Here is a 27,346-nt window from a genome sequence, read left to right on the forward strand (position 1 = left end):
TTGCAACACTTTGTCAATTCAAACCAAATTTTTTGTTTAATTGATTTAAAACTAGGATGATTTTAAATTGAATGTGGTAATGTATGCTTATAAACCTGACAATTGATATAATGGAACTACATAGGCCCAGAAGTTTGTGGTCTTCATAGACAATAAAGCAAGACATCACCATTAGTCAGTCAGTGATTTGAAAACAAAATTTTCCATATGAATCCACAAGAAAAATAATCCAAACATTTAGCAGTATGTTTTCACACTTATTGTTTGTACCTCATCACAATTAAAAACTAAAACTTGTCTCCCAAGAAGTCCGCCTAGCGCCTTCACTGACTCAGTTTTCCCAGTTCCAGCAGGTCCATAGGGATTCCCTCCAAGTCCCATCTTCATGGCTTGAGTCAGAGTTAGGTAGCATTTGTCTGTCAATGGCGTATAAACCAGCTTGGGAGCGTTACCCTGCATAAGGAAAGCATGGTGTTAGCCCACTCATGTTCTACTCCATCCAAGGTAAAAAGCTTCATATGCAACAAACAGGTTTAACTGTTTAACACAGAAGACATTCAAAACTTTTCTTAAATAAATTCAGAAGGCAGAACCTGGAATAAAACAAGTATTACGTCTCATCGTGGCCTGAAAGACTTGACCATGGTCAAGTTTCCAAATAGTCTCTTTCATTTTGTTTTTTTTTTTTTTTTTTGGTTTCTTCGAGACAGGGTTTCTCTGTGGCTTTGGAGCCTGTTCTGGAACTAGCTCTTGTAGACCAGGCTGGTCTCGAACTCACAGAGATCCGCCTGCCTCTGCCTCCCGAGTGCTGGGATTAAAGGCGTGCGCCACCATCGCCCCAATGCTAAGGACAAACATCCAAATATGTATTATGCAGCTAACATGGCACTTCATACTTGTTAACTCACATAGCTTACTTTCTGGGGCCCCCAAAGTAAAAATAATCGTTAAAATTATAATGATTAATTTAGAAAGTGATTCTCAAGTTTTCTATACTATAGGAAGAAGACACTCAAGCGCCTCCAGTCACTTGTAGGACGTGTCACCTTTTCCTTGCAGAAGGCCAACTAGCTGCTGCCCAACATGACTATGCCAATGACTGCGTCATTTAGATAGAAAACGGGAAAAAGGATACAACTGGGTTTTTTTAGAACAAATTATATGTATTAGATCATTTATCTGAAAAAGTCTTTTCCTTGCAAACCGACACCCTATCCCATTTACAGTCCCAGCACTGACAAGACACACAAGCTCCGCTGCTTTACTGGAGCTGTCTATACAACTCTCCTGAGTTAAAGATAATCTCAGCTTCAACATGAGTGCTCCTCCTGGGAAAGAATCATCTCAGAGAATTTGATAACAAAGGCAATGTGAAAATTTTTGAAAGTAGAATAATGTTTTACTTTTTCTTTTACAGAACCTTGCAAATTCTGAAACAAAAGACATTCAAAAAATACTGAAATAGAAGTAATTATGTCATCCAATAGCAATCACCTTTAAATAGTTTCTGCTCCCTGCCCTCCCTGCCCCCGAAAATCAAATGCTTCTACCAAGAGTCTTACCTGGTACTCGTATGTATACTGAAGTTCAGAATCCACCATTTGAACATAACATGTATGGTCACTTTTCATATAGAATCTAACTTGTTTCTTCCAAGCCCAATCATCAGTTGTATGAACTTGAACTTGGTTTAATTGCTTCACAATATCAATATTATGAATAATATCAAGAATTAGTGCTTTAAGCTTAAGCTCCAGAATGCCTGATTCTACACATAAAAAAAAGACACAATGTTAGTGAGAGTTGCATCCTGTGCACACATGTGCTATGTCAAAGGCTCTAAATGGTGATTTCAAGATCCACTGCAATACTGTGATAATATGAGTCATATAAAACCGACAGTCAACAAGAAATAGCAAAACTGCAAAAGGCATAAAACTCAGTAAGATGGGGGAACCCAAGAAAGGAAGCACACCCCGTACTCTTCCCCTTTAAATAAAAGCAAAAACCCTGCATTCAGTGGCTCTCATGGCTCAAAACTAAAGAGCAGGTAAACTGGAGGTGAGAGCCAGAGTCACAACTGCTGAAATGCTCACAGGAAAGCTACCGTCTTTCGTTGTTGCTCCTTTGCTATCCTGAGTCCCAGGCCATACAGTCAGAAGCTGAGCCTGGGACAAAACAGAGCTCTCACAAGCCTCTAGCTAAAGTCTGAGAGGCAGGAAATGTCTCGGATACCCTAAAACACTGACATGAAGGACTCAGAAAGACCTAAAGCTCCAGCAAGAAGGTATCAGCCCCCAAAATTTGAGGAGAAATCCTTGAGAAAAGGATTTATTTTCTCAGATCCTACTGCACGCACTGGCTTTGTGGGAGCCTAGGCAGTTTGGATGCTCAACTTGCTAGACCTGGATGGAGGTGGGGGTTCCTTGGACTTCCCACAGGACAGGGAACCCTGATTGCTTTTCAGGCTGAGGAGGGGGAGGGGACTTAATTGAGGGAGGGGGAGGGAAATGGGAGGCGGTGGCAGGGAAGAGACAGAAATCTTTAATAAATAAATAAATTTAAAAAAATTCTACAGGTCAATAATTAAAAAAAAAAGAAAATCCAAGAGAAAAAGGCAAAGCCCACTAGTTCACTGTCCTCCGTTCTCCAATGAGTAGCACAGCCAACAGATGCATTCAGAACACACAAGAGCAGAAACAAACAGAAATGCAACTTCCAGGCCACAGAACCCAAAGGAACGCAGAGAATGCCTAGTATACAACAGAGGATGAGGGGAGGACTCAGATTTGCTCATAAACTCCACGCTGCCAAGAGGCAACAGACAGTTCAGGAACTGCTACTGGCTGTCACACACATACCACACATGGGCTGGAGTCAAACAGCAGAGTCTGGAGAAACACTGGCACTGTAGGAGCCACAGCCCAAGCCTTGTGACTCATGTCACTCAATCAAAAATGTCCACCTGCACCTGAGTCAAGCAAGATGCAGACACTCATAACAGAGACGACCAGGACACACTTCACAACTATTTAACACTTACAGAAACCAACCATTTGAGTCTACATAGAAATAGACAACTGCCTGGCACCAGTGCCACAACGCAGTGATCAGAAACAGCTATGCAAGACTTTAACCACAGTTTAAACAGTGCCCCACCAAGCTGGGGGTGAGGACGCACTGTATGATCCGGCACTCAGCGGGCTCATCTGCTTACATGAGACCTTGCCTCAAACAACAACACACTCCAAAAGATAACCGGCACTTCAGAAATGAATGGGAACAATGTCAACAAAGAAAACAACACATGAAGAAATAGATAGAAATTTTATAGATGAAAACTATAAACCAGATTTTTTTCTAACTGCAATTTAAATGTATATAATACTTTTATTAAATCTTTGAGAATTTGCTATAATGTTTTGATTATATCTATCCCCGCTGCTCCTGCAGCTCCTTCCAATTCACTCTCCATCTCTCCAACCCCATCTCCCAACACATTCCTCTTCTTTTAAAAATATTTGCGTTAACATATGTAATAAATATATATAATAACACTGTTTATAGACAGTTGTACATCACTCATCAGAAAACACGAAGTGAAACTACAGTGAAATGATGGTATTTCAGGATGCTGGAAGAAATGAAGTGCTAACCCATAACAACCAATGAGATGTCCCTCATTAAACAAAGGTGGAAGAGGGCATTCTGAGGAGGATGCACACTAACAGCCAGCAAGCCTACTCTAAGTCAAGAGTTAACAGTTACTGAGATGGGAAAATAGCACCAGAAGGAAGCCTGGAGCACACATTGAACTATATCTTTTGAGTCCATTAGATTTTTTCCTCTCAACTCTTTAAACTGCATCTTAGAGTTAAAATCAAAAACTATAATCTCATGGAGTGTCAGTGTATATAAAAGTAACCTGAGAGAAGGATAAAGAAACTTATGCAGGCAAAGCTTCGACTTTCCACCTCAAGTAGTACATACTGATTTTGAGTATGAGATAAAAAGTATAAGCCAGACACTGTGGCACACCTTTAATCCCAGCACTTGAGAGGCCAAAGTAAGCAGATATCTGAGTTTGAGGACAGACTGGTCTACAGAGCAATTCCCAGAAGCCAAGGCTGTATAGAGAAACCCTACCTCTGAGTACAAAGCACTCATGACAGACACCAACAAAAAGTTCAGTTTCCATACCTGAGTTCCCTGGGTCCTCGGAACTTGTGTCAACACTGGTATAGCGCTCTAGTTTAGCTACCAGTTGTGTTTCAATCTGGTGGAGGCTGTGGTCTTTAATGGCATTTTCTACATCTTCAGTAAACTTGATCTGCTCTGCCAAGCACAGTATCTGTTGCAGAACAAGAAACATTACTCTTCATGTGTATAAAGTTCCGCCAATGCAACTTTGTCCTATATTACACATACCAATATTACTAAACAAAACACAAGATTATTAAGTCAACATGAGGTGGCTATCATCTTCCATCTTCATATTATAATATAAAGAATGATAGAATATATATATATATCCCAGCTAAAATTTACCCAAGGAAAAAGTTTTCCGCATGAAATGGTATCCTGGTTTCACTGAAATTTCACATAGGTTCAGGCAGTTCAGGACTTAAAAGTGAGCTAAGTCATTTTGTATTCCGGGCTTCCATGTGATTTCTAGTGCACATGTATTACCGGTATTGGCCCTTATAACACATACATCCTCGTTTTTCTTTAAACTATTACTAAAAACCTTAAAACTTCCTAGTTTTCAAACTCTACCTCAGCACCAGTTCCAGAATTCTGAAAAATGAAGACAAAGACTAGATTTGAACAATATTAAAAGAATTTAGGAAGAATGATTTCAGTTGCACATGAAATGGTATCACAGTATCACTGTTTTCACCTTCTCAGGGGAAGACCCTGAGAGTTGTTTGGATTGGGAGGGGCTAGAATCAGATCCTCTACCACAATTTCCATTCCGTTTAATAAAAAAAAAAAAGTCCTGCGCATACCCTTTCATACGTGTGCATCACAGCACATGTGTGGAGTTCAGAAGACAGTTCCACAAGTTAGTGCTTCCCCTCCACCCTGGGGCCGCAGGAATCAAACTCAAAACATCAAGCTTGGTGGCAAAATGTTGAATACGTTGTTCTGTGAGAACTTACATATCAATGCTTATCTAAGAGCTAAACCACTAAGGGCCTACACCTGTTAACATTGATTTGGCCAAATCCTAAACAAAGCAGCACCCTGAACCCAATCATTATTAGTGTTCCATCACTCCACAGCCAAGAACAAGGAATATAAGGAATCGTATCTAGAATCCAGTGTTACAGGCATGCACTGTTGTCAACGCTGATTTGCAGCCATCTCTATAACCCACCATGAGGCCTGGCTTTGAGGCTCCTAGCCAGTACTCTAGGTCACTGTTACTGGATTTCATCTAAGTTCCTCCCAGCTCCAGCATCTGAGATGAGACCCCATGAGAAGGGCTGAGAGATGGGACAGCCGTGGTACAAACCCTCCTCTTCAGTGACCAGAAGGCAGGACATCAGCTTCTGCCCAATTTCCTCTCCCTAAACTTCCCCCAGGGAACTGAAGGAGCCTGCAAATAGCCTGCTGTTGTTGTATGCTTCATCCTCCCTTCAGGGCTGAGGGAAGATGGCATGGGTTTGTGAAGGAATATATATTGTTGGTAAGTACTAGACAAAGGATATAAATTAAAGTTATCTGAAGCAGCTGGCCCGTGCCTACCATACCCCAGCAGAGTCCCCTCACCTGGGAAGGGAACAGAGACGGGTCGATGGCACCCTGTGAACTCCTCCCAGCAGTAACACATTCTTTCAACAACTGTTTCAAAGTTTGCTTCATTTCCAAAGCCAAATCATTCAACCATGCCTGATAGTGAACAGAGAAAACAGTAAGTATGAGTCATGAAAAAAATACAGTCTCTGCCTAGCCACACTCCTTCAGCTAAGACGGGATGTGAATTCTTAGAGCCCACACTCCGCAGATGCACTGTGCTGTATCGTTATTATTTAAATAGTTTGAGAAAAACAGTTTTGTTGTTGTTTCTTTTTACCTCGAGCCAGTGTTGAGTGTGAACACTCACACTGGGGGTCAGTACTGAGTACCACTGACTGGTCTGATATAAAAACCTATGCCCAAAGGAGCCCTGTCAATTCATTATTATGACAAACCTATAAAGTCCTGGGCAAACAGCTAGCTGAGTCTCCTGGTATTCTAGAGATCAGGAAAGTTCAGCCACAGAAGGGGCTCCTCATTAAAGATACTAAAGGAGGGATTCATTAGGGTGAACATACTATGGGGGGGGGGGGCATCAGACTGCCTTTTAAACTAATTTTGCTTCAATGTCCCAATAGTACCTTTATCTGCTCACTTGATTATAGGTAACATGATGAACTGCAAGCTAGCAAGTGTGGAACTCGGTGACAGAAGCATGCCTAGCATGCACAGAGCCCACTACATTACACACACACACAGCTAAATAACAATAGCTATGAAAAATAACACTACCAATCACTACTTAATAGTTTGCATATACAAAATATATGCACGAGAACTACAGCTATAGCTCTTCATCCTTTCCTAAATTTGCTCTAAGCTCCAGTTTTTACTCATCTGTAAGCACTTGCCAGTACTGAACACAGTACAAAGCCACCAAAGCTAAAAGCTGAAAACCTGAAGCTTGGTGTTGTAGTTTGCTCAAGAGTGTGAAGCAGGGGGATGACTTGAATCCAACCTGGTGCACATGAGGACCAGGCAAGCTAAAGCTTCATAAGACCCTGTATGCAAAACGGGAATCTCTCATTGTAGGCCACAGAGATGTTCTTCTGCTAATCACAAAAGTTCCCGGAACCTCGACTTCCACTGTACTGCCTCACTGATCTAGTCCCTATCTTAGATCCTAAGCTCCTCCCTCCCTCCACTCTGCCAACTGAGGGAAAGAAAAACACAAAACTCGTAACCAACAATGTCAGCTACTTGGCAAATGTCAGTGCTTTCAGTCACCTGATTGAAATGCTTGAAATCCAATAGGATGTTGAGGCCTAACCAGGAGTGAGTCTGAGCCTGAAGATTACAAATCAAAGTGCTACTGCTCCTGTCAACTTGTTTACCCAAATCACCTCACAAAACTCATAAAAAAATAAAAATAAAAAGCCCTAAGACTTAATAAATGTTTCACAAACTAACTAGTGCATTTAAAGCCATGTATTCCACTTAACTTTCAAAAGAATGTCTTTGCAACAAGAGTTAAGATTCCCATTTCCTTTGTACAGAGCTGACACAAAGATTCAGATGCAAGTACTTTTAGTACTTTTTACTCCAGAACTAAAATTCTTTATAGAATTAAATGCTGTATTTCAAAAACTAAATATCCATTCTTTTTAATACCACAACTTTTGGGAGCTCATAAGGCGAAACATTTTGAAGACTCAATTAATAGATATAAATTTCATATGGCTCACTTCATGAACTAGGGCTGCTCACCTCCACATTATTTGACAGGAGAACTTTGTTTTTAAAAGGCACAACTTCTCCTTCTAGCGACTTCATTGCAGTTATATGTTTGGACTCCTCATCAAAGCACACACTGTTAATGCCTACAACACAAAGCAACACTTGGGCTCAGGGCGCAGTTGGGCGCACGGCGCTATCCCATCAAGCACAGGGCTCTGGATTACACCCCCGCACCGCATACACAACAACTTAATTGAAAGCAGCAATTCTTTAACAAAGAATTAAAGGGTAATGATGCATTGCTATATACACCCACACCCCACATATACTATATACTCAGATACAAGAGGATTATAATGTATGTGACATAACATATATAGTAGCAGCCCTTGTATTAAATGTGTTAATGAAGGAGAGTAAGGAAAAATACTTTCATTGGGTATTCTCATTACTAATTTTAAATATTGTATTAACATCTAACCATAACAACATATACTGATGGTATCTTGTATGTATGTTTAACCATTAAATTTCATCATTTTCTAGGAAGAACAGGCATTCTAATCAACAAGCACATAGTAATCCATCAGGACACTTAACTCTCATACATTCTTGGCAGTGGACTAGAGCATCACAATCTCTTTGGACTATGACAAGGAAGTTTCACACAAAGCCTAAATAAACATTTACCTTAACTAAATGTTTAGATACTTTTTAAAATATATATATTAAAAAATATATGAAAGTTCGCAATAGTTTTATTTATCTTAACCCAAAACTGAAATAATCCAAAAGTACAAACAGTAAATAGATAAATTCATTATCAGAAAATAGCTTTAGTTATGTCAATTAATGGGACATAACCAACAGGTCATGAGGTGACCAGACAAAATAGAAACAACTCCAAAGCCACTGAGAAAGTAGATAAAGACATCACCATGACAGCGGCTAACCTGTGGCATCAGCCCAACTATACTGTGTTCAGCAGCCCTAGGTATGGCATAATCATTATTCTAAACCAAAAATGCTACCTATTAATGAGCACCTAAGGTACACATCACCAACTGTGCAGCAAGGTTCTAGAACCTGAACCTTTTTCTGGCTTTTATCTAATGCATCACCCATATGAATATCATCCTAAAGGTTGGGGGGAGACAGAGAGATGATTTTATTACACAAAGTCCTTGAAATGTCAGAAACTGGTCTGTACAAATGAGATCAGTAACTGTCTGGGCAGTGGAATGGGAAGAAGACTGATAACATGAGGGAATTCTCTGGGCTTATGGAAAGGTTGTGTATCTTAAAGTGGTGGTTACACAAGTATAGTGAGTACAGAGAGACATGCCTACAGTTTCAGGTTCACAAGCACTGGAAACTGTATCATAAAAAAGAATGTAGAGTATTTGAGGTTCCATGGGCCAGGTTCTCTATCAATAACAAGTCAGAATTCAGAACACAAAAGCAACTATAACCAATATGGAAAGCTAACCTGGATGACTATGTTTCAATAAAACCTTATTTTTTTATTTATTTATTTTTTTTTTGGTTTGGATTTTATTTATTGATTTTCATTGAGCTCTACATTTTACTCTGCTTCCCTCTCTTCCTCTCCCTCCGCCTTCAACACTCTCCTTCCATGGTCCCCGTGCTCCCAATTTACTCACGAGATCTTGTCTTTTTCTATTTCCCAAGTAGATTAGATTCATGTATATCTCTCTTACGGTCCTCATTGTTGTCTAGGTTCTCTGGGATTGTGATTTGTAGGCTGGTTTTCTTTGCCTTATGTTTAAAAACCACCTATGAGTGAGTAAATATGATAATTGTCTTTCGGGGTCTGGGTTACCTCACTCAGTATGATGTTTTCTAGCTCCATCCATTTACCTGCAAATTTTAAGATGTGACTTTTTTTTCTACTGTGTAGCACTCTATTGTGTAAATATACCACATTTTCCTTATTCATTCTTCAGTCAAGGGGCATTTAGGCTGTTTCCAGGTTCTGGCTATGACAAACAAAGCTGCTATGAACATAGTTGAGCACAGGTTCCGGTGGAACAGTTCAGCATCCCTTGGATATATACCCAAAACTGTATTGCTGGGTCTTGAGGAAGGTTGTTTCCTAATTTTCTAAGAAATTGCCATACTGATATCTAAAGGGGGCTGTACCAGCTTGCACTCCCACCAGCAATGCAGGAGTGTTCCCTTTACCCCACAACCTCTCCAGCATAAGTTGTCATCAGTGTTTTTGATCTTGGCCATTCTTACAGGTGTAAGATGGAATCTCAGAGTTGTTTTGATTTGTATTTCTCTGATGACTAAGGATGTTGAACATTTCCTTAAGTGTCTTTCAGCCATTTTAGATTCCTCTGTTGAGAGTTCTCCGTTTAGGTCTGTACTCCATTTTTTTTATTGGATTATTTGTTCTTTAGATGACCAACTTCTTGAGTTGTTTGTATATTTTGGAGATCAGACCTCTGTCTGATGTGGGGTTGGTGAAGATCTTTTCCCATTCTGTAGGCTGGGGTTTTGTCTTGTTGACGGTGTCCTTTGCTTTACAGAAGCTTTTCAGTTTCAGGAGGTCCCATTTATTAGTTGTTTTTCTCAGTGTCTGGGCTACTGGGGTTATATTTAGGAAGTGGTCTCCTGTGACAATGCATTCAAGTGTACTTCCCACTTTCTCTTCTCTGAGGTTCAGTGCAGCTGGCTTTATGTTGAGGTCTTTGATCCACTTGAACTTGCGTTTTGTGCATGGATCTATTTTCATTATTTTACATGCTGATATCCAGTTATGCCACAACCATTTGTTAAAAAAGCTTTCTTTTTTCCATTTGATATTTTTGCTTCTTTGTCAAAAATCAGGTGTTTGAAGGTGTGTGGATTAATACCCGGGTCTTCGATTTGGTTCCATTGGTCTTCTTGTCTGTTTTTATCCCAATACCAGGCTGTTCAGTACTGTAGCTCTGTAGTAGAGTTTGAAGTCAGGGATTGTGATGTCTCCAGAAGTTATTTTATTGTACAGGATTGTTTTGGCTATTCTGGGGTTTTTACTTTTCCAGATGAAGTTGAGTACTGTTCTTTCAAGGTCTGTGAAGAATTTTGTTGGGAATCTGTAGATTGTTTCTGGTAAGATTGCCATTTTTTATCCGGGCCAGTGGAATACAAATGATGGTCCCTGATAAACCTAGGGGAGAGGAATGGAGGGGCAAGGGACGTGAAGAATGACAGCAAGACAGTTTTTCTGATCAAGCTGCCTCAGAGGCTGTTATATAGCAATTGGACAAGGTCGGGAGGGAAAGGCTATCAGGTCTGCTGGAATTCAGGCCTGGAGGCATCCCTAGCTGATAAGTAAATACTGAGTGTCTGTGATTGTTGACTAACAAAGGAAATGCTAATGTTTTCTAAGCCTGGGGCCTGCAGGTCTCACTAGACTAAGGTCCTAGGTCTGGAACTTGCCCTGCAAAGTTCTTACTTGTGAACTTAATATGGTGTAAACAAAATACAAATCTCAAAATACAGGTCTTTGCTTCCAGCAATTTTAACTATGTTAATTCTACCTACCCAAGAGCATGGGAGATCTTTCCACTTTCTGATGTCTTCTTCAATTTCTTCAAAGATTTAAAGTTCTTGTCATACAAGTCTTCCACTTGTTTGGTTATAATTACTCCTAGTTATTTTATGCTATTTGTGACTATTGTGAAGGGTGATGTTTCTCTGATTTCTTTTTTTTTTTTTCTAAGATTTATTTGTTTATTTATACAGTATCCTGCCTGTAGGCCAGAAGAGGGCACCAGATCTCATTATAGGTGGCTGTGAGCCACCATGTGGTTGCTGGGAATTGAACTCAGGACCTCTGGAAGAGCAGTCAGTGCTCTTAACTGCTGAGCCATCTCTCCCGCCCCCTTTCTCTGATTTCTTTCTCAGCCCTTTTATCATCTGTGTAAAGGAGGGATACTAACTTTTTTTGAACTCAAAAAAAAAAGTCTCTTGTATCTTGCCCCATTACTGAAAGGTGTTTATGAATTGTAAAAGTTCCTTGGTAGAATTTTTGGGGTTGCTTATGTAAGCTATCATATCTTCAGCAAATAGTGAGAGTTTGACTTCTTTTCTGATTTGTAGCCCAATGATATCTTTTTGGTGTCTTAGCTAGGACCTCAAGAACTATATTGGATAGATATAGAGAGAGTCGACAACCTAGTCTTGTTCCTGATTTCAGTGGAATTGCTAGGAGTTTCTCTCCATTTAGTTTGATGTTGGCTGTTGGATTGCTGTATATTGTCTTTATTATGTTTACGTGTGTTCCTTGTATCCCTGCTCTCTCCAAGACCTTTATCATGAAGGGATGCTGTATTCTGTTGTAAGTTTTTTTTGGCATCTAATGAGATGATCATGTGGGGTTTTTTTCCAGTTTGTTTATATGGTGGATTAAGTTGACAGATTTTCATATTTTGAACCATCCCTGCATCAACTTGATCATGGTGGATGATGGTTCTGATACATTCTTGGATTCGATTTGCCAGTATTTTACTTAGTAGTTTTGCATCAATGTTCATGAGTGAGATTGGTCTATAATTCTCTTTCTTAGAAATGTCTTTATGTGGTTTGTTATCAGGGTATTTGTACCCTCATAAAAAGAGTTTGGCAATGTTCCTTCTGTTTCAATTGTGTGGAACAATTTGAGGAGTATTTGGTATTAATTCTTCTTTGAAACTCTTGTAGAATTTTGAGCTGAAACCATCTGGTCCTGGGCTTTTTTGGTCAGGAGACTTTTGATGACTGTTTCTATTTCTTTAGCAATTGTAGGTCTGACAAAAAAAAACTTTTTTAAAAAATGATAGTAAGATAGCCTAGGCACATAGGCTGTAGTTTGCAGATCTGACTATAAATGAAAATGGTAAATGGTTTTTTTTTTAAAAAAAAAGCAATTACTTTTTAAAGTTAATTTGAAAATACAGCTCTATTCCAAATAGTATACCTGAAAAAAGTCAGTCATTACTCCCTAAAGAAACTTAGTGATTTCCAAAAGTACCATTGGAGCCAAAGTGATTCAAATTCAGGAAAACAAAACACACTAAGTTTTCAACGTGTTCGTTCCAATTCCTATTATACAAAGATTGTATAAGTGCCACTGTACAAATCACTCTCAGCTTTAAATGCCTTTCAAGTCTCTCTGTGGACAACAGCAGTTCACTGAGAATTTCAGCTCCATGGTCTTTCATCCCCAGCACCTCAACCTCCACCTTCTCCTCTACTTTCAGGCTTTGCACAGCCTCTGCCCTCTGCCTAGTGACCTTTCTTCTAATTAATACACATAACTTTCGATTTCATCATTTTGTTCATGACATCCCCAAGTGAGGTGCATGCCCTCACAGACACAGTTATTGCACTGCACGTACGTTCATGACAGAACCATCACACAGCACATATTGTACTTACTAACTTACTAGCTGCACCGATTGCTGAAAGGTGGGGGTATGAACTGTGCTTAGTGAAGGGCATAATATTATGCCTGAAAGACAGTTACAACTCAGTATTTGTTGACAGAATGTTGGTCCCTACCAGCAAACAGCTTCTTCAGATGGGACTGGATCACTGACGGGTTAGTGGACTGGCCCAGGATTTCTAACAAGTCATCATCTCCAATAAAATAAAATCTTGGGAATGCTGACCGTTTTTCCTAATGAAAAAGAAAAGAAAAAAAAGGTTTTTCTCTTTTCAATGATTAAGATATTGAATATGTCACGGTTTATTAAAGCTTAAAATAAGCAGACATGCCTCCAAAAATTCATTTAAGGATTTCTGACATCTTTGAAGCTGATCGAGGATTGTGAGCAGAGCATTTCGGATTCCTGCATGAGTGGTCAGTGTGGTGACTCGATTGTCTTTCTTGATGTCCAGCATTATTGATCTACAAGATAAAAATTAGTTTCACATTTATGTTAAGATTTCTGCCTTAAGTGAAAGAATTTTCATGTTTCAAATTAAGAACAGCATTTATAATTAATAATAACTTATCATGCTTCTAATAAACCATGTGAAAATTAATGTCATTGCAATTTTTCATCAAATATTACAAATCTTCTTCTTCATTCATTCATTCATTCAGTCATTCATTCAATAAATATTGAGTTCTATGTCCTAGAACTAATGGCCCAGTAACACAGAAGGGCATTAAGCAATGCCTTAAAATACTTAGGTATAATAAACACCACAAAGAAAAGGTGCAAAGTGTTGGCACAGTGACTATTAGGAAACCTCTGACTTAAGCCTTCTTTGCGGAAGTGACCCAATCTGAGATATGCATGATGAATAAACAACAGAAGAGTTTATGACTGAGGTCCTGGGAAACAACTACATGGACCTAAGACCCTGGAGTAGAGGCCGGAGAGATGGCAAGGGACACATATGCTTTCTCCTTAGTGCAATGTTACAAAAGTTTAATTACATTTAAAAAAAATTAAAACAAGGAAACTTCATTTTAAATGATTATTCTTGCTACCATACGAAAAACGTCAAGAAGAACAAATTGGAAGGCTAATGCAGCACCTATGTGAGAAATAGAGATGAGAACACAGACTTAATAACTAACTTGGGATGGACAAAATGAAAGACAACAATCTGCCTGTGTGTCTTGCAGGCAACAGCAGGTGGCAGAACTTGCTGAGGCGGGGTGAACACCAGTGAACAGTGCCGGGGGTAAGGTGGAGGACCAGGTTCACCTGAGGCCTGAGGATGGTGACGAGTGTTAAAGCTCAGATGAGAAGCATCAGCTGTCCCTGTACGTAAGATCTCAGCAAACAAAAAGAAATGATTCTACCACTTGTGAAGATGACAGAGGCCTTCCTCACCTTCAGGGAGGCTTCCTGTCGCGCAGAAAATAGGGGAGCACCACTTAGTGATGGAGGAAGGTCATTGGTTAAAAAGTAAAGAAACTGCTTGGCCCTCATAGGTTAAAACATAGGTGGGTGGAGTAAACAGAACAGAATGCTGGGAGGAAGAGGAAGTGAGCTCAGAGGCCATGCTCTCCTCTCCCGAGCAGACGCCATGAAGCAAGCTGCCAGGTCAGACATACTGAATCTTTCCCGGTAAGACTGATGCTACACATATTATTAGAAATGGGTTAGTAAAAATATGAGAATTAGCCAGTTAGAGGCTAGAGCTAGTGGGCCAAGATGTGTTTAAAAGAATACAGTTTGTGTGTTGTTATTTCAGGGCATAAGCTAGCCAGGCAACCAGGAGCTGGGTAGGCAGGAACACAGCCCGCAGCTCCCACAACAACTTAGTACATAAATGAAGGATGGCAAAGACACAGAGCAGGCTGAAGTGCTTCAGAAGAGGAAACAGCACTGCAGAAGGCTGACTGCAGGGCAGACGGAGTGCATACCCAGGACCCGTGGATGTGAGCACTTCACAGCGTGAGGAATGCCGCCACATGCCTACGTCTACGTAGCTGTACTGACCTAAAATCTTCATCAACTTTGTTGAAGCGTGATTGTTCTTTAGGCAAAGCTCCACGGCCAAAAATGGGCTCCAAGTACACCCATTTCCTCTGAATATGATTTAAATTCTGCAGGTACTCATCTAACTGTGCAAGTTTTCGTTCCCAAATTGATACTTTATCTTCAAATCCTTTGTAATATGGAGAATCTTTTAAGGACTGAAGAAGGCATCTGTTATCTCCAACCTGGTTCACGATGTCTTTCCAGTCTTTAATCAGCTTGATAGTTCGATTCTGGCTGTCTTCATAATCAATCAGGGAAAACACTGCTCCCACTCCCCACAGATCAAGTTCACGCAAAGCTTCTCTGATGGTAACTTCCCCTTGTGCCCGACTATTTAAATCCTATTAACAAGAAAGATAAATACTTGTTATTTTAAAATTAATTATCCCATAAATAAATGATAAGAAATATACTATAGTGGGGTATAGTGGTCCACGCCTGTAATCCTAGCCCTTGGGAGATGGAGACAAGAGTATCAAGGAATTCCATGTCCTCTTCAGCAGCACAGTTTAAGGCCAGCTAAGATTGTATTATACGTCTCAATCTGTGCTCCAACAAAAACAAGCATATACACATATATGTATACACACACATATACAGTCTTATAAAAAATATTATATGAATTTTCACCATTAGGAAAAAGATAGATACATTTTACATATAATCCTAGAAAATAACTGAATACTGTATCACACATATTAGATGTTAAGCATTCATGCTCAAATGATCAAATATATACAAACTCCTGCCTTTTGTTGTTCAAGTCTGAAGAGGGGGACTAGGGCTTAGCAGATAAAATGCCAAGTCTGGATACCCAGCTTCCACATAAAGGTCAGGCACAGCAGCACACATCTGTAACACCAGCACCAGTTTGTAGAGACAGGAGGATCCAGCTGACCCACTGGTAAGTTCCACATTCACCAAGTGACCCTGCCTCACAGTACAGGTGGAAAGACACCTGGCACCAGCTTCTTGACTCCACATGCATGCGCACGGGCACACACACATAACACACACTTAGAACACAAGGAACATGCAACTAAAAAATAAAACAAGGAAAAAAATCATGCATCCACAACTGAAAGTTGACAGAAGAAATGGCCAAAATTTGGTAATCTAGAACAACCAGAACATTATGGAAAATTTCCTGTAAACTCTTTCCATCAGATGTGGCTCCCCTGTGCAGGAATCTTGTCACAACCTCACAGATTAACGGCATGATCTAGGATTAGTAACAAAGATAAAGACTTACATTTTTATAGGAGATAAAATAATAAAGCATCAAATCACCCTATTTTATCACTAGTGGACAAAACACAGCATACAGCTCCTGATGATCTTTGTGTCGTTTATCTTAGGCACAGGGACTGCACCCTAATCTACTGCTATCCCAGACAGCAATTGCAACTCTATTTACGAGCCTGCTTCTCCTGCAGCAGCCTGGCTGCTCAGGCCACAAACTGGTGGAAATTCCGTACCTGCAGGCATAGTTTTAACTAAATCTCTACCATTCTATTTATAAATAAGACTCAAGATTCAAAGGTTGGGGTGAAAACCTGTGAGCTCAGAGAGACTGAGTAGCAACTAACTAATCTTCTCTCCTTGCTGGCATCTCCCAAAACACACACACACACACACACACACACACACACACACGCCCTTCTGCTCCACCAAAACAACTCAAAACCCCTCCCTCCAGTGTGTCTCTCTATCTCTCCCAGATGCCCTCTGAAGCTCTATGATTACTTTCTGTCCACTAGGTGCTAAGTCACCCTCCTGACCCAAGGTTAATTTTATTTAATTAATGCAAATGCAAACTCAGGGTTCACAGTGTGACAGAATATTTCCCAACAAGTGCAGTCTAGTTTTCCTTGAGACATTTTCCTGCCAGGTTGGTAACCAGCCGGTTACTAGTTAACCTGCAGGGCCTCCTGGTCCCTAGCTTCTGCCCACAGTACGTCATGTGACGTGAGCACACTGAATGTCAAATGACTCTTCTCTGCTAGCATTTTTCATGCGGCTGACTTCTTTCACTAACAAAGTATTAATAGTACACATTTTCCCTTCTGCAAGCAGGGGCCACTACTAGGGTTTCTATAACCTCATCTAGCAGATCCCAACAGTACAATACACTACCAACCATGAATAATGGACAAACACACACAGTTACTGCTTTGTAGGAAGAACAGATGCTAAATAAAAAGAACTAGCAGAGTCCAAGCCTCACTTTAAGGTCTGAGGCTTTCTCCACAATTGTATCAGCAACTCGGAGCAGGTCACCAAACAGTAATTTCTCCAGACTGGTCCCTCGAGGAAGGCCAAGCAGACGGAAAAGGTCAAGCCAGTGGTCTGGAGAAAGGTGCTCCCCTCTCACATATTTCAAGATAGGAATTATAATCTATCAGAAAAGAGAAAGAGAAGACTTATACCTATGCTCATGTGCAAAATCCACAAAGTTATTCACACATATTAATGCAATTTCATAAGTAATTTTAATAATTATTTAATAATCTTGCAATCAAAATCTTAAATAGAAATTATATAAAGTTTGCTATTAAACACTACTGTAAACAAATGCACATTATATCTGTAGTTTAATAAATTTTAAAACATGAGAGAATATACCCCTGCTTTCTGAGACACATAAACACTCTAAGAGCAAATACAAATCCTACAGGGATATAGCTCAGTTGGTACAGCATTTGTTTGACCCTAGCCTTAATCCCCACTACTGCAAAAAAGCCCTATGTATAATTCCTATTGATGCAAAAACAAAAAACAGCTGGGCGGTGGTGTCACACACCTTTAATTCCAGCACTTAGCACACAGAGGCAGGCTGATCTCCAAGTTTGAAGCCAGTCTGGTCTACAGAATAAGTTCCAGGACAACTAGGACTACACAGAGAAACCCTATCTCTTTAAATAAATAAATAAACAAACAAATAAATAAATAAATAATATTCCATAGTTACAGTGCTTTCCAGCTAATAGCAGAACTATATCTATAATTTTTATAATTTATGTATTTTTCCCTTTGTTCATATAATGGAAAATTTAATTGAAAAATAAATTATGGTTCAAACAGTAAATAATAAAAAGATAAACAATGGCTCCAAATATCATTTTCAAGTATTAAGTAAAGAAAACAATCTTACTTTATATCTGTCAACTTCTGACTGCAATTTTACTGTCATGACTGAATGTTCTGCAACTTTCCTCAATCTGTCATGCCAGTTCATTAAAAATTCCTCAAATAGATAGGTCTTAGTCCTGTAAAAGAGCACGAAACATACTAAAATTCACACTTCCTCCAAAAATGAGCAAATTATAAGAACATAAATATTACTTAGGAATCAAACCGGTAAGAAATCCAATCTTCATTGGCCATTTCCTGGAGACCTTGCTGGAACTCCTCATAAAGAGCCCAGATTTGTGCACAGCTCTCAATATCCTTAGAGATGCTATACGCCAGAGAGAAGTTGGGCTCCTCTAGTCCAAAATGATGGCAGTCATCACTATAGAAATAAATATCAAAATACTGAATTTATACAAAAAAAACCTGTCAGATAGTAATTTACTTAGCCACATTCTGCGGTTGAAATACACAAGGACAAGTGCCTACTTCACATGAGAATTTCATTTCACTCATACTATGGGGTCCTTTGTCAAAGCTATCGTGTAAAAAGAATACATGTGGAGATTTTTTATGTTTATAATTGTACGTAAATGTTTGCTTTATATATTTATAGACTCACCTTATAAAATATCTTCTCAGTTGAATATAAGAACCCCCTTAATCTACTAAGTATACTACCATGTGTGATTAAAGTCTACTCACTCATCCCAGGGCTGCATTCACCAACATAGGCATATGCACAAATCAGCACTTGCTGTGACCGTTAAGATGAGTCAGCAACGTATTTCCTACTTGTCTTATGAATTATTTGACTGGAGTGCGTGCATGCGTGCGTGCGTGTGTGTGTGTGTATGTGTGTGTGGACCAGAGTGGTATGTCAGAAATCCTCTCCTACCATCTCTGTTCGTGTGTGTGTGTGTGTGTGTGTGTGTGTGTGTGTGTGTATGTGTGTGTGGACCAGAGTGGTATGTCAGAAATCCTCTCCTACCATCTCTGTTCGTGTGTGTGTGTGTGTGTGTGTGTGTGTGTGTGTATGTGTATGTGTATGTGGACCAGAGTGGTATGTCAGACATCCTCTCCTACCATCTCTGTTCGTGTGTGTGTGTGTGTGTGTGTGTGTGTACCAGAGTGGTATGTCAGACATCCTCTCCTACCATCTCTGTTCTTCTGAGAAATGTTCTCTCACTGAACCTGGACTCCCAGTGTCTCATGGATAAGCTGCTGGCCAGTCAGTCAGCCCAAGCATGATCGCTGTCTGTGCTTCGAGCACTGGAGCTAGAGCTACACAGGCCATGCCCAACTCTGTAGGAGGTTGAAGATTCAATCCCCATGCTTGTAAAAGGGCTCCTCTCCCCAACACCCAGGTTCATTTTGGAAAGAGGCATTAGCAGTATTCTTAAAATTAAATATTCCATTTTTAAATAGAATGGTATCAAAACAATATTAGAGCCTCTGAATTTAATATGTAAGCTAATTTAATGTTCTAACCTCTCACAAGTCCTTTTTTGAATTTATCTTAATTCTTTATACAGTTCAATCATAGCTTCTAAGAATGCAATGGTTTAACAGGTTGTTTGTAGTCTTAAACTTTCTGAAATTTATGAAGAAAGGTACTAAAGAGCTATAATTACAGCTAGGAAGCCAAGTACAAAGGCATAAAATGTTTTTTCAAAATAAGCATCATGAATTACAAACAAAACGAAATAAAAATAACTTACACTAGCTTTTTTCTTATGGCTTCGAGATCATCAAACTCCAGCTTTTTCTCCTTTATGGCTTTCGCGCTCTGCCCCAGGGTGTTGGGCCTGCCGGCTTCAATGAGCTCATCCCCAGGTTTCAGCTGGTCCCAGCGCGCTCGGAACTTCTCCAGCTCTAGGTGGTAGGTCTGCAGGCGGGACTTCACATTTCCTTTCATGACCTCAATCTGGAAGCAGATCCAAGGACTCAGTACAGAAGAATACCTCAGTTTCCACATTTCACTTTCAGCATTTTTTTAAAACTTAGAGAAATGTCAACACTGAATGATTGTATTTTTTATCTTGTCAAGTCCAATATAATAAAATAATCTAGTACAAAAATCAGAATATAAATTTACAGTAATGATAAATAAGTGTCAACTATAAACACTAAACAATTCTAGGAGTTCACAGTATGCCTACAATTATCAAAAAAAGTGACCGCATATTAAAAACAGTTCAGGATTGGCTGGAGGGATGGCTGCTCTTCCTGAGAACCTGGGATTCCCTACACTCACACGGTGGCTCACAATCATCTGTAACTTCAGTTCTGGTGGATCAAGCATCCTCTTTGGCCCTCCAGGAGCACCAGGCACACAGACACACACAAGCTGCTGTTCTGCCTGTGTGCACACTCTTAACTACAGAGGCTGTTTCTCGGTCGTCTGCAGCTGTGAGCGAAGACTACTCAGCCAACAAGATATGGAGCAGACAGGTGTGTGCAGTCTCAGCTGTGCCTACAATTCAGATGGCGCTGTCTCCTCCTTCCTCTTCCCACTAAAGAGCAAGTGGACAGTAAAACACCCTAGACAACACGGGGAGATGGCCGAAATTTAATTCAGCTAGTGTGGGCCTCGGACAAAAGACCAGACAAAGAGGCATCATTTTAGCTTGTAGAGAAATGCTACCAAAAAGACACTCCTGTGAAATTGTCATTTAGAGAAATCTTGGAAACATTATAATAAGAACTGATGGAGGTCAGTCCCAGCAGCAGCACTGAACTCCTGAAGCCAGATGACACCCAATATATGCAGGCACACTCTGAGAACAGCCGCTCTCACCTGATCTTTAATCATAAGTTGGTGGCTTTCCATCATCAGCTCGAATTTGTCCCACTTGGCTCTCAGACTGCTAACTGTTTCCACCCCGCCGCCTGCCACAGTTCGCAAAAGCCTGTTTTTGTCTTCAGCTTCTTGAAACAAGGGCAAAATCTGAGGGTCAAGAGAAGCAATGGATCATTTTATCAGTCCCTCAAGATTTCATTACTTTGATTCTTATTTCACGATTTTTTATTTTAAAATGAAATAAAATTTTAAAAGGTTTTTGCTTTTAAATAATTTGTTAAAGTCCCAGCTATAAGGATTCTGATGCTTATTACTAAGTTAACAAACACACTATAATGCCAGAAGTCAAAAAAAAATGAAAAATAATAATTGGGAGGCAAAGACGAAAGAAGCAGAAATTCAAGGTCATATACTCCACTACATAATGAACTCAAGTCTACTGTGGACAATAAGAAACTATCTATACCTAATAAACAAACAAACAAATAAATAACTACAGGTTTGCCTGTGACTAAAACCAGATAAACACATAAGAGAAATAGAAACATACAGACTAATTTTATGAACATAGACATAAAAATTCTCAGGAAAATACTTGCCAACTGAATTCAAGAGCATTACTGTTAATTACACCCCATAATTAAGCTAGGTTTCACTCCAAAGTTGCAGACGGTTTAGCAAATGCGAACCTGTAAAGGTCATACAGTGTTGTCTTTGTTTGCTTTCTCTTGCTGTGGCTAAACACGATGACCAAAACAACTCGGGGAGGAAGAGTTTATTCCATCTAACATTTCCATAGACAGCCCATCGCCTAGGGAAGTCAAGCCGGGCACTTAAGGCAGAAATCTAAGCCAAGCCCACAGAGAAGGCTGCTTACTGACTCTCTTGTCCAAAACTGCCCAGGCCCCTGCCTAGGGATGTACCTTCCACAATGGGCTGGGCCTTCCTGCTCAATTAGGAATCAGGACAATGACCCATAAGTCCATGGGACAATCTTATGGAAGTGGTTCTTGAGGTTTTCTCCTCCCAAGTGTGGCACGCTGACAACCAAGATCAGCCAAGCAAGCACATAAATAGACTCAGGAACAGAAACAATACGATCATTTCCACAGAGGTAAAAGTAAAAGAAGCCCTTGGCCAAGTTCAATGTCCTTCACGATCAGAGCCCAGGACTAGACAGGACAAAGGCCTGCGTACTAGTGGCTGCGTGGACACGGGAAATAAGGTACAGTATACTGAAGAAAGACTGACAGCATTCACCAAGGTGACCTCTTCACCTTTTCCCAAGTTTCTAAACAATTCAGAGTCATCTTCCTTCTTGTTCTGAACAAAACTTTAATCATTGAAATGCCCTGCAAATGCTGCCTTGCTCCTTCTGGATTCTGCTTTTACCAATCTCACCTCCCATCTTTAACTGTGACTCTCTCTTGTGTGTCTCTTCAATCTCTGTTCTAGCATCATAGTCTGCACAATAAGATTCCAATTCTGAAGACAAGATTGCTTACTCTACTATTATTCTAATCCATGAGATCACAACAAGGCTGTAAAACCTCTGGGATTATTGCAAAGGCGACTGATACTACGTCATTTCCCCACTAGTCCAACCCCGAGCTGCCCAGTTAGATGACATCACACAGACCTCTTTGCCATGCTGAGATTACACAGGTCTAACTACCACATAAAATACCTAGTTTACACATCTCTATAAAGTAATGATGACAATAATTGCTTTTTATTCTCACCTCTGGCCTCCGATCCTGCAGGTTACTATACTGTAAATTTGTATCCCCTATTTCTTCCACAGACTGAGGTATTATTGTTAAGATCTTCATAGCCTCAGTGATGAAAGTATCGATTTCATATATATGCGCTGAAAGTGATGACACATCATTGTTACCAAACAAAATGCTCAGTTCTGGTTACATGACTGCTAAATCAAGGGCCCCAAAGCAGCCACTACATATAGTATGCCACAGTCTCAGTTATCACGCACTTCCATGGCAACAGCTTGAAATGAAGACTGAGACAACTCCCCATGAGAGGGAAGTTGTTCACAGCACATCTCAACTTTCTAAGAGGGGGCAAGAGAGGGGCTCAGCAGTTACGAGCACTGGATGCTCTTGCAGAGAAGCAAGGTTCAGCTCCTAGCACCCACATGGAGGCTCACAACCATTCATACTCCAGTTCCTGGTCTCCATGGGCAACAGGCACAAATGGGGCACACATACAGGTAAAGCACTATATACATCTAAAAAGAAATTAATGAAAATTTTGACAAAAACAAACCTAAAATGTATTCCTTCCTAGTTATATTTACTAACAATCTGAAACAATTCCAGTCTTCTAAATAATGCTAAAATGCCTCAAGTTACCATTTAGAGAAATAAGAACAAATATTATGTCGGAAATATAATCATTCTCAACTACATACAAATTAGTACTATCTAGACTTCCACTAATAAAACTGTCTGAGATTTTTATACGTTTAAAAGACAAATGAGAATTTTCCTACTTTCTTAAAATTATCATTTTGAGGAAATTTTATTTAAGAAGACATCCTAGCTCAGTTTTAACCAGTAATTGAGAGTCCTATATTGTAACTATAGAAACTACGGGCTCTAAACACACAAAGTGATGCACAGGGCTTTACTCTGGATGGACTTCTTCAGAGAAAGGACCAGCAGATCGAATAGCTTCTGGATGAGGTCATCGATCACAGTCTTCACAGGGCTGCAGTTGATGCTGAGACAGTCCACCTTGACAGCACTGGGGGCCAACAGACACGGGGTCCTTGGGTTATCAGGAGTTAGCGCACACTTCAACAAAACCATCAGAGCATGACATAACAGATTTAATTCAATACGTCCTTCTCTACATAACCTAGGTTCCTAGTCAGTAAATCCACTTAGCACCAATGTTCTTTGTTTACCAGTTTCATTCACTGAATTTTTTTTTTTTTTGGTTTTTTTCGAGACAGGGTTTCTCTGTGGCTTTGGAGCCTGTCCTGGAACTAGCTCTGTAGACCAGGCTGGTCTCGAACTCACAGAGATTCTCCTGCCTCTGCCTCCCGAGTGCTGGGATTAAAGGCGTGCGCCACCATCGCCCGGCTATTCACTGAATTTTTTGCTTGTTTGCTTGACAAGATCTCCCAGTCTGACCTCAAACTCACAAACCTCCTGCCTCAGACTGCTGAGTGCTGGGGATATATGCATATGTCACAGAACCAGGCTTAAAGTACTAATTTTCAATCATGAAATATATCCATTTTTAAAAATTATAAATGGTTAAATACCAGCAATAGAATATATTTAAATATTTACAAGTTCTAATTGTTTCAGTATATATTTGTTTTATATTTATAAAGTAATTATTTTATAGCCAACATATAAATAAGAGTAAAAAATAGAATATGAATGAATACAGATTATTAAAAAAATAAAGCTAACAAAGCTGTTTTACAATTTTTACAAAATTGACAAAAAGGGAAAAAACAGTTAATTTAAAATTAATTTTAAATTCAATTTTTGTCTTCAATTTGTAGACAAAGAAAACTTTTAGGAAAGTTGGTGAGAGTATTATGATTCAAAGGAAGCTGGCGCAGTGACACTCCTGTACCAGCACTTAGAGAGTGGAGGGAGAGGACTACAAGTCTGCCGTCATCCTTGCTACAAACAGAGTTCAAGGCCAGCCTGGGCTATGCCATCTCAAAAAAAAAGAAAAAAAAAATCTTATGAAGAGCATTTCAGTCATAATTTTAGGAAAGATATATTTGTCTCAAGAACTCTCCATTCAGAATGTGAGTCTTTTTGTTTGCTTGTTTGACTTGAGACAAGGAGTACTCACATCTCTCCCTCCAGTGCTGTGATTAGGAGCATGTGTCACCATGGCCTACCTTTAGAATTTCTCCTAACACGGATCCTGGAAGAGAACACTCAACTGCCGCTTTACTAAGTCAGCGTAATCCCTAGCTACATTCTAAACATTTGTCCTTACACCCACAGATAAATGTAATCCTCACATCTCATCAAGGAACCCTTCCCTTTGCAACAGAAGAAGACAACTACACATAACCAATCAAAACACAGAGCTGTGGAACTCAGTCCCAACGGATGCATCTACAACACACTACCACACCTAAGCTCAGGGGTTGTTGAGGAAGAGGGGGAGTGGGGGAGACTGTAAGAGCCAGAGAGTCAGGAGTTCTTCTGAGTCTGCATCTCCTAGCAATGTCAGAAGCTAAGTCTCACCAAGATGGCTGCCCAAATTTGAGCTGAATAAGAACAATAGCAATAGACATGCCAAAGCGGACAGGGAAAGCACACAAGGCTTCAATCCTACACAAAGAACTACAGGCAACTAAGGAACCTGGGGAGCAAGAGAAACAGTCTTCCCAGAAAAGAGCGCACCAGTTGTTATCTAATACCAAATGGTCGGCACTGAAAACAGACACACAAGTAATATTATATGATTGAGATGGTTGTACTCACATATTAGGAATATACACACAAACCAATCACAATTCAAGAAAAAAAGGAGGCCATGAATTTCAAAGAGAGCAACAAGGGGTATATGGGAAAACTGGAGGGGGAGAATGATGTAATTATAACCTCAAAAATTAAAAAAAAATTAAAAAATAAAAATATTCTTTTCTTTTCAGCTTCACATAGCCAGGCTAGCTTTGAATTCCCTCAGTAGCTAAAACAGCCTTGAAGTCTTTATCCTCCTTCACCTCCCCTTTCCAATTATAGATATATGACCACACCCAATCCAAAGGAAATGTTTAAGCCATATACCAATGCATTATCAAGGTATTAGCTGTAAAAACATAGAAACAAGCTAAGTATATTAAATAATGGTATTGGTGACACATGCTTATAGTCTCCAGTACTCAAGAGCACAAGGCAGGAAGACTGCTAACTTCCAAGATAGGTTGGACAATTTAATGCGAACGTGGGGTGTAGTTCAGGGATAGAGCAATTGCCTAGCATAGACAAGGTGCTGGGTTCAGTCCTCTGTATCATAAAGATAAATAGATAAGTAAGCAGGTAGACAGATGTGATAGGTAACTATTTCTATATCTCAAAATCTCAGGCTTGCTAATATCCTAACGAAACTTCCCTAACTTTGTACCAAATCGGGACAGGGGGTGAATACCTTCTGAGTCCCTATAATTAGTTCAATATCTAACACAGAATATATTCCATTCAGTACTAACAGTTAAAATCTATTAAGAACATTTGAAAATATAATCTGTGCCAGTAACATCTATGCAAATTACTGTATATAATCCTTAAAAGTATTACTTTCCTTGCAAGTATTTTTAAAAGTAGAAGAAACTGAGATTCATATTTGAATTCATGTCAAAGTCATGCAACTGTTGAGCCACCTAACTCCAGAACAAATTCACTAAGCCCTCAATGTACATGACCTCTTCATCAAACATACGCTGTGCACTACCAAAGTAAGCACCGTGAGCTCGGGAATCTCTTCTTCTTGCCCGTATTTATGTAAAGTTCTTTGTGGTATCGGTACTCACCAAACGTTTACTAAAAGGAAAAGTAAGTTAATAAGAGTTCTGGATGCTATATTTCCTACGTGACATGGAATTCACTGTCCAAGCAGCTTCAGCAGGTACAATTTCAGGTAGCAAAGGCATACAGTCTCACAAAGCTGGACTAATCCTGAGGAAATCCCCCTCAGAGATAGGCGCCCACATTCCCAGCAGGGCCACATCACAACTAGTGCCGCAGAAGCATCTCAGCTTCTCATACCTGGGGAGCCGCTCAACTTCCTTCCCTTTTATCTTCAGTGCTTTAAAATTCCTCTCCCAATCATGCACAGTCAAAAGGTGCTTTTCCACCAGAGCTTCCATGTCAACTTGTCCAATTACAACCCATTCCTACTTAAAGAAGGAAACTGTATTAATCAAAGGGAACCCATACGCTCATACTGAAAGAGTAGGACCAACAAAGTGAGGAAAATAAACTGTTTTAGAATCTCTTCTCAGATTAATATATATAATCCAAGTCCAAAATCACTCCTACAAAGTACAACTTACAGATCTACAAGTGTGAGCCTAGAAATCTAGCATGCAGGCATTTACAGTGCAAGCGCAGCCGAGGAACTGGCCAAGTCTCTGACCACGACTCTTGTCCAGAACAAATGAGCACTGTGAGTTCATATTCCCGAGTTGCTGAGTATCACACATGTACTGAGAAACAGTCACATTAACCATCACGTCAGAGCGACACTTTACACGGGAACAGGGGACACACTGTAGCATCTACACTATACAGGCCAGATGTATATCACCTAGGCTCGTGCAAGCACACCTACAAAACTGCCTAGTGACAGCTTTCTCAGAACGTACATCCGTAATCTCTGGAATTAAACTAGCATTTGAGCACTCTTGCTCAAAATATATTGTCTTCAGAAT

General features: G+C 39.8%; 1 protein-coding gene across 1 annotated transcript in view; it reads right to left on the minus strand.

Annotated features, from left to right (window-relative positions):
* The window catches only part of Dync2h1 (dynein cytoplasmic 2 heavy chain 1), a 225,006-nt gene that overhangs the window by 170,809 nt on the left and 26,851 nt on the right, over nt 1-27,346 (minus strand). Inside the window, exons 18-33 of the mRNA XM_041657101.1 lie at nt 26,682-26,809; nt 23,561-23,676; nt 22,653-22,780; nt 20,908-21,057; nt 19,829-20,034; nt 18,334-18,489; nt 18,130-18,244; nt 17,203-17,373; nt 14,934-15,316; nt 13,249-13,381; nt 13,033-13,150; nt 7,510-7,622; nt 5,776-5,895; nt 4,201-4,351; nt 1,563-1,768; nt 271-453 (exon numbers count right to left, since the gene is read on the minus strand). Of these exons, the coding sequence (XP_041513035.1) occupies nt 271-453; nt 1,563-1,768; nt 4,201-4,351; nt 5,776-5,895; nt 7,510-7,622; nt 13,033-13,150; nt 13,249-13,381; nt 14,934-15,316; nt 17,203-17,373; nt 18,130-18,244; nt 18,334-18,489; nt 19,829-20,034; nt 20,908-21,057; nt 22,653-22,780; nt 23,561-23,676; nt 26,682-26,809 (2,577 nt within the window). The remainder of the gene's footprint in view (nt 1-270; nt 454-1,562; nt 1,769-4,200; nt 4,352-5,775; nt 5,896-7,509; nt 7,623-13,032; nt 13,151-13,248; nt 13,382-14,933; nt 15,317-17,202; nt 17,374-18,129; nt 18,245-18,333; nt 18,490-19,828; nt 20,035-20,907; nt 21,058-22,652; nt 22,781-23,560; nt 23,677-26,681; nt 26,810-27,346) is intronic.

The sequence above is a fragment of the Microtus oregoni genome, unplaced genomic scaffold, assembly GCF_018167655.1.
Source record: "Microtus oregoni isolate MIOR12 unplaced genomic scaffold, Mior012 000008F_ref0000371, whole genome shotgun sequence".
In the NCBI taxonomy this organism is placed as follows: Eukaryota; Metazoa; Chordata; class Mammalia; order Rodentia; family Cricetidae; genus Microtus; species Microtus oregoni.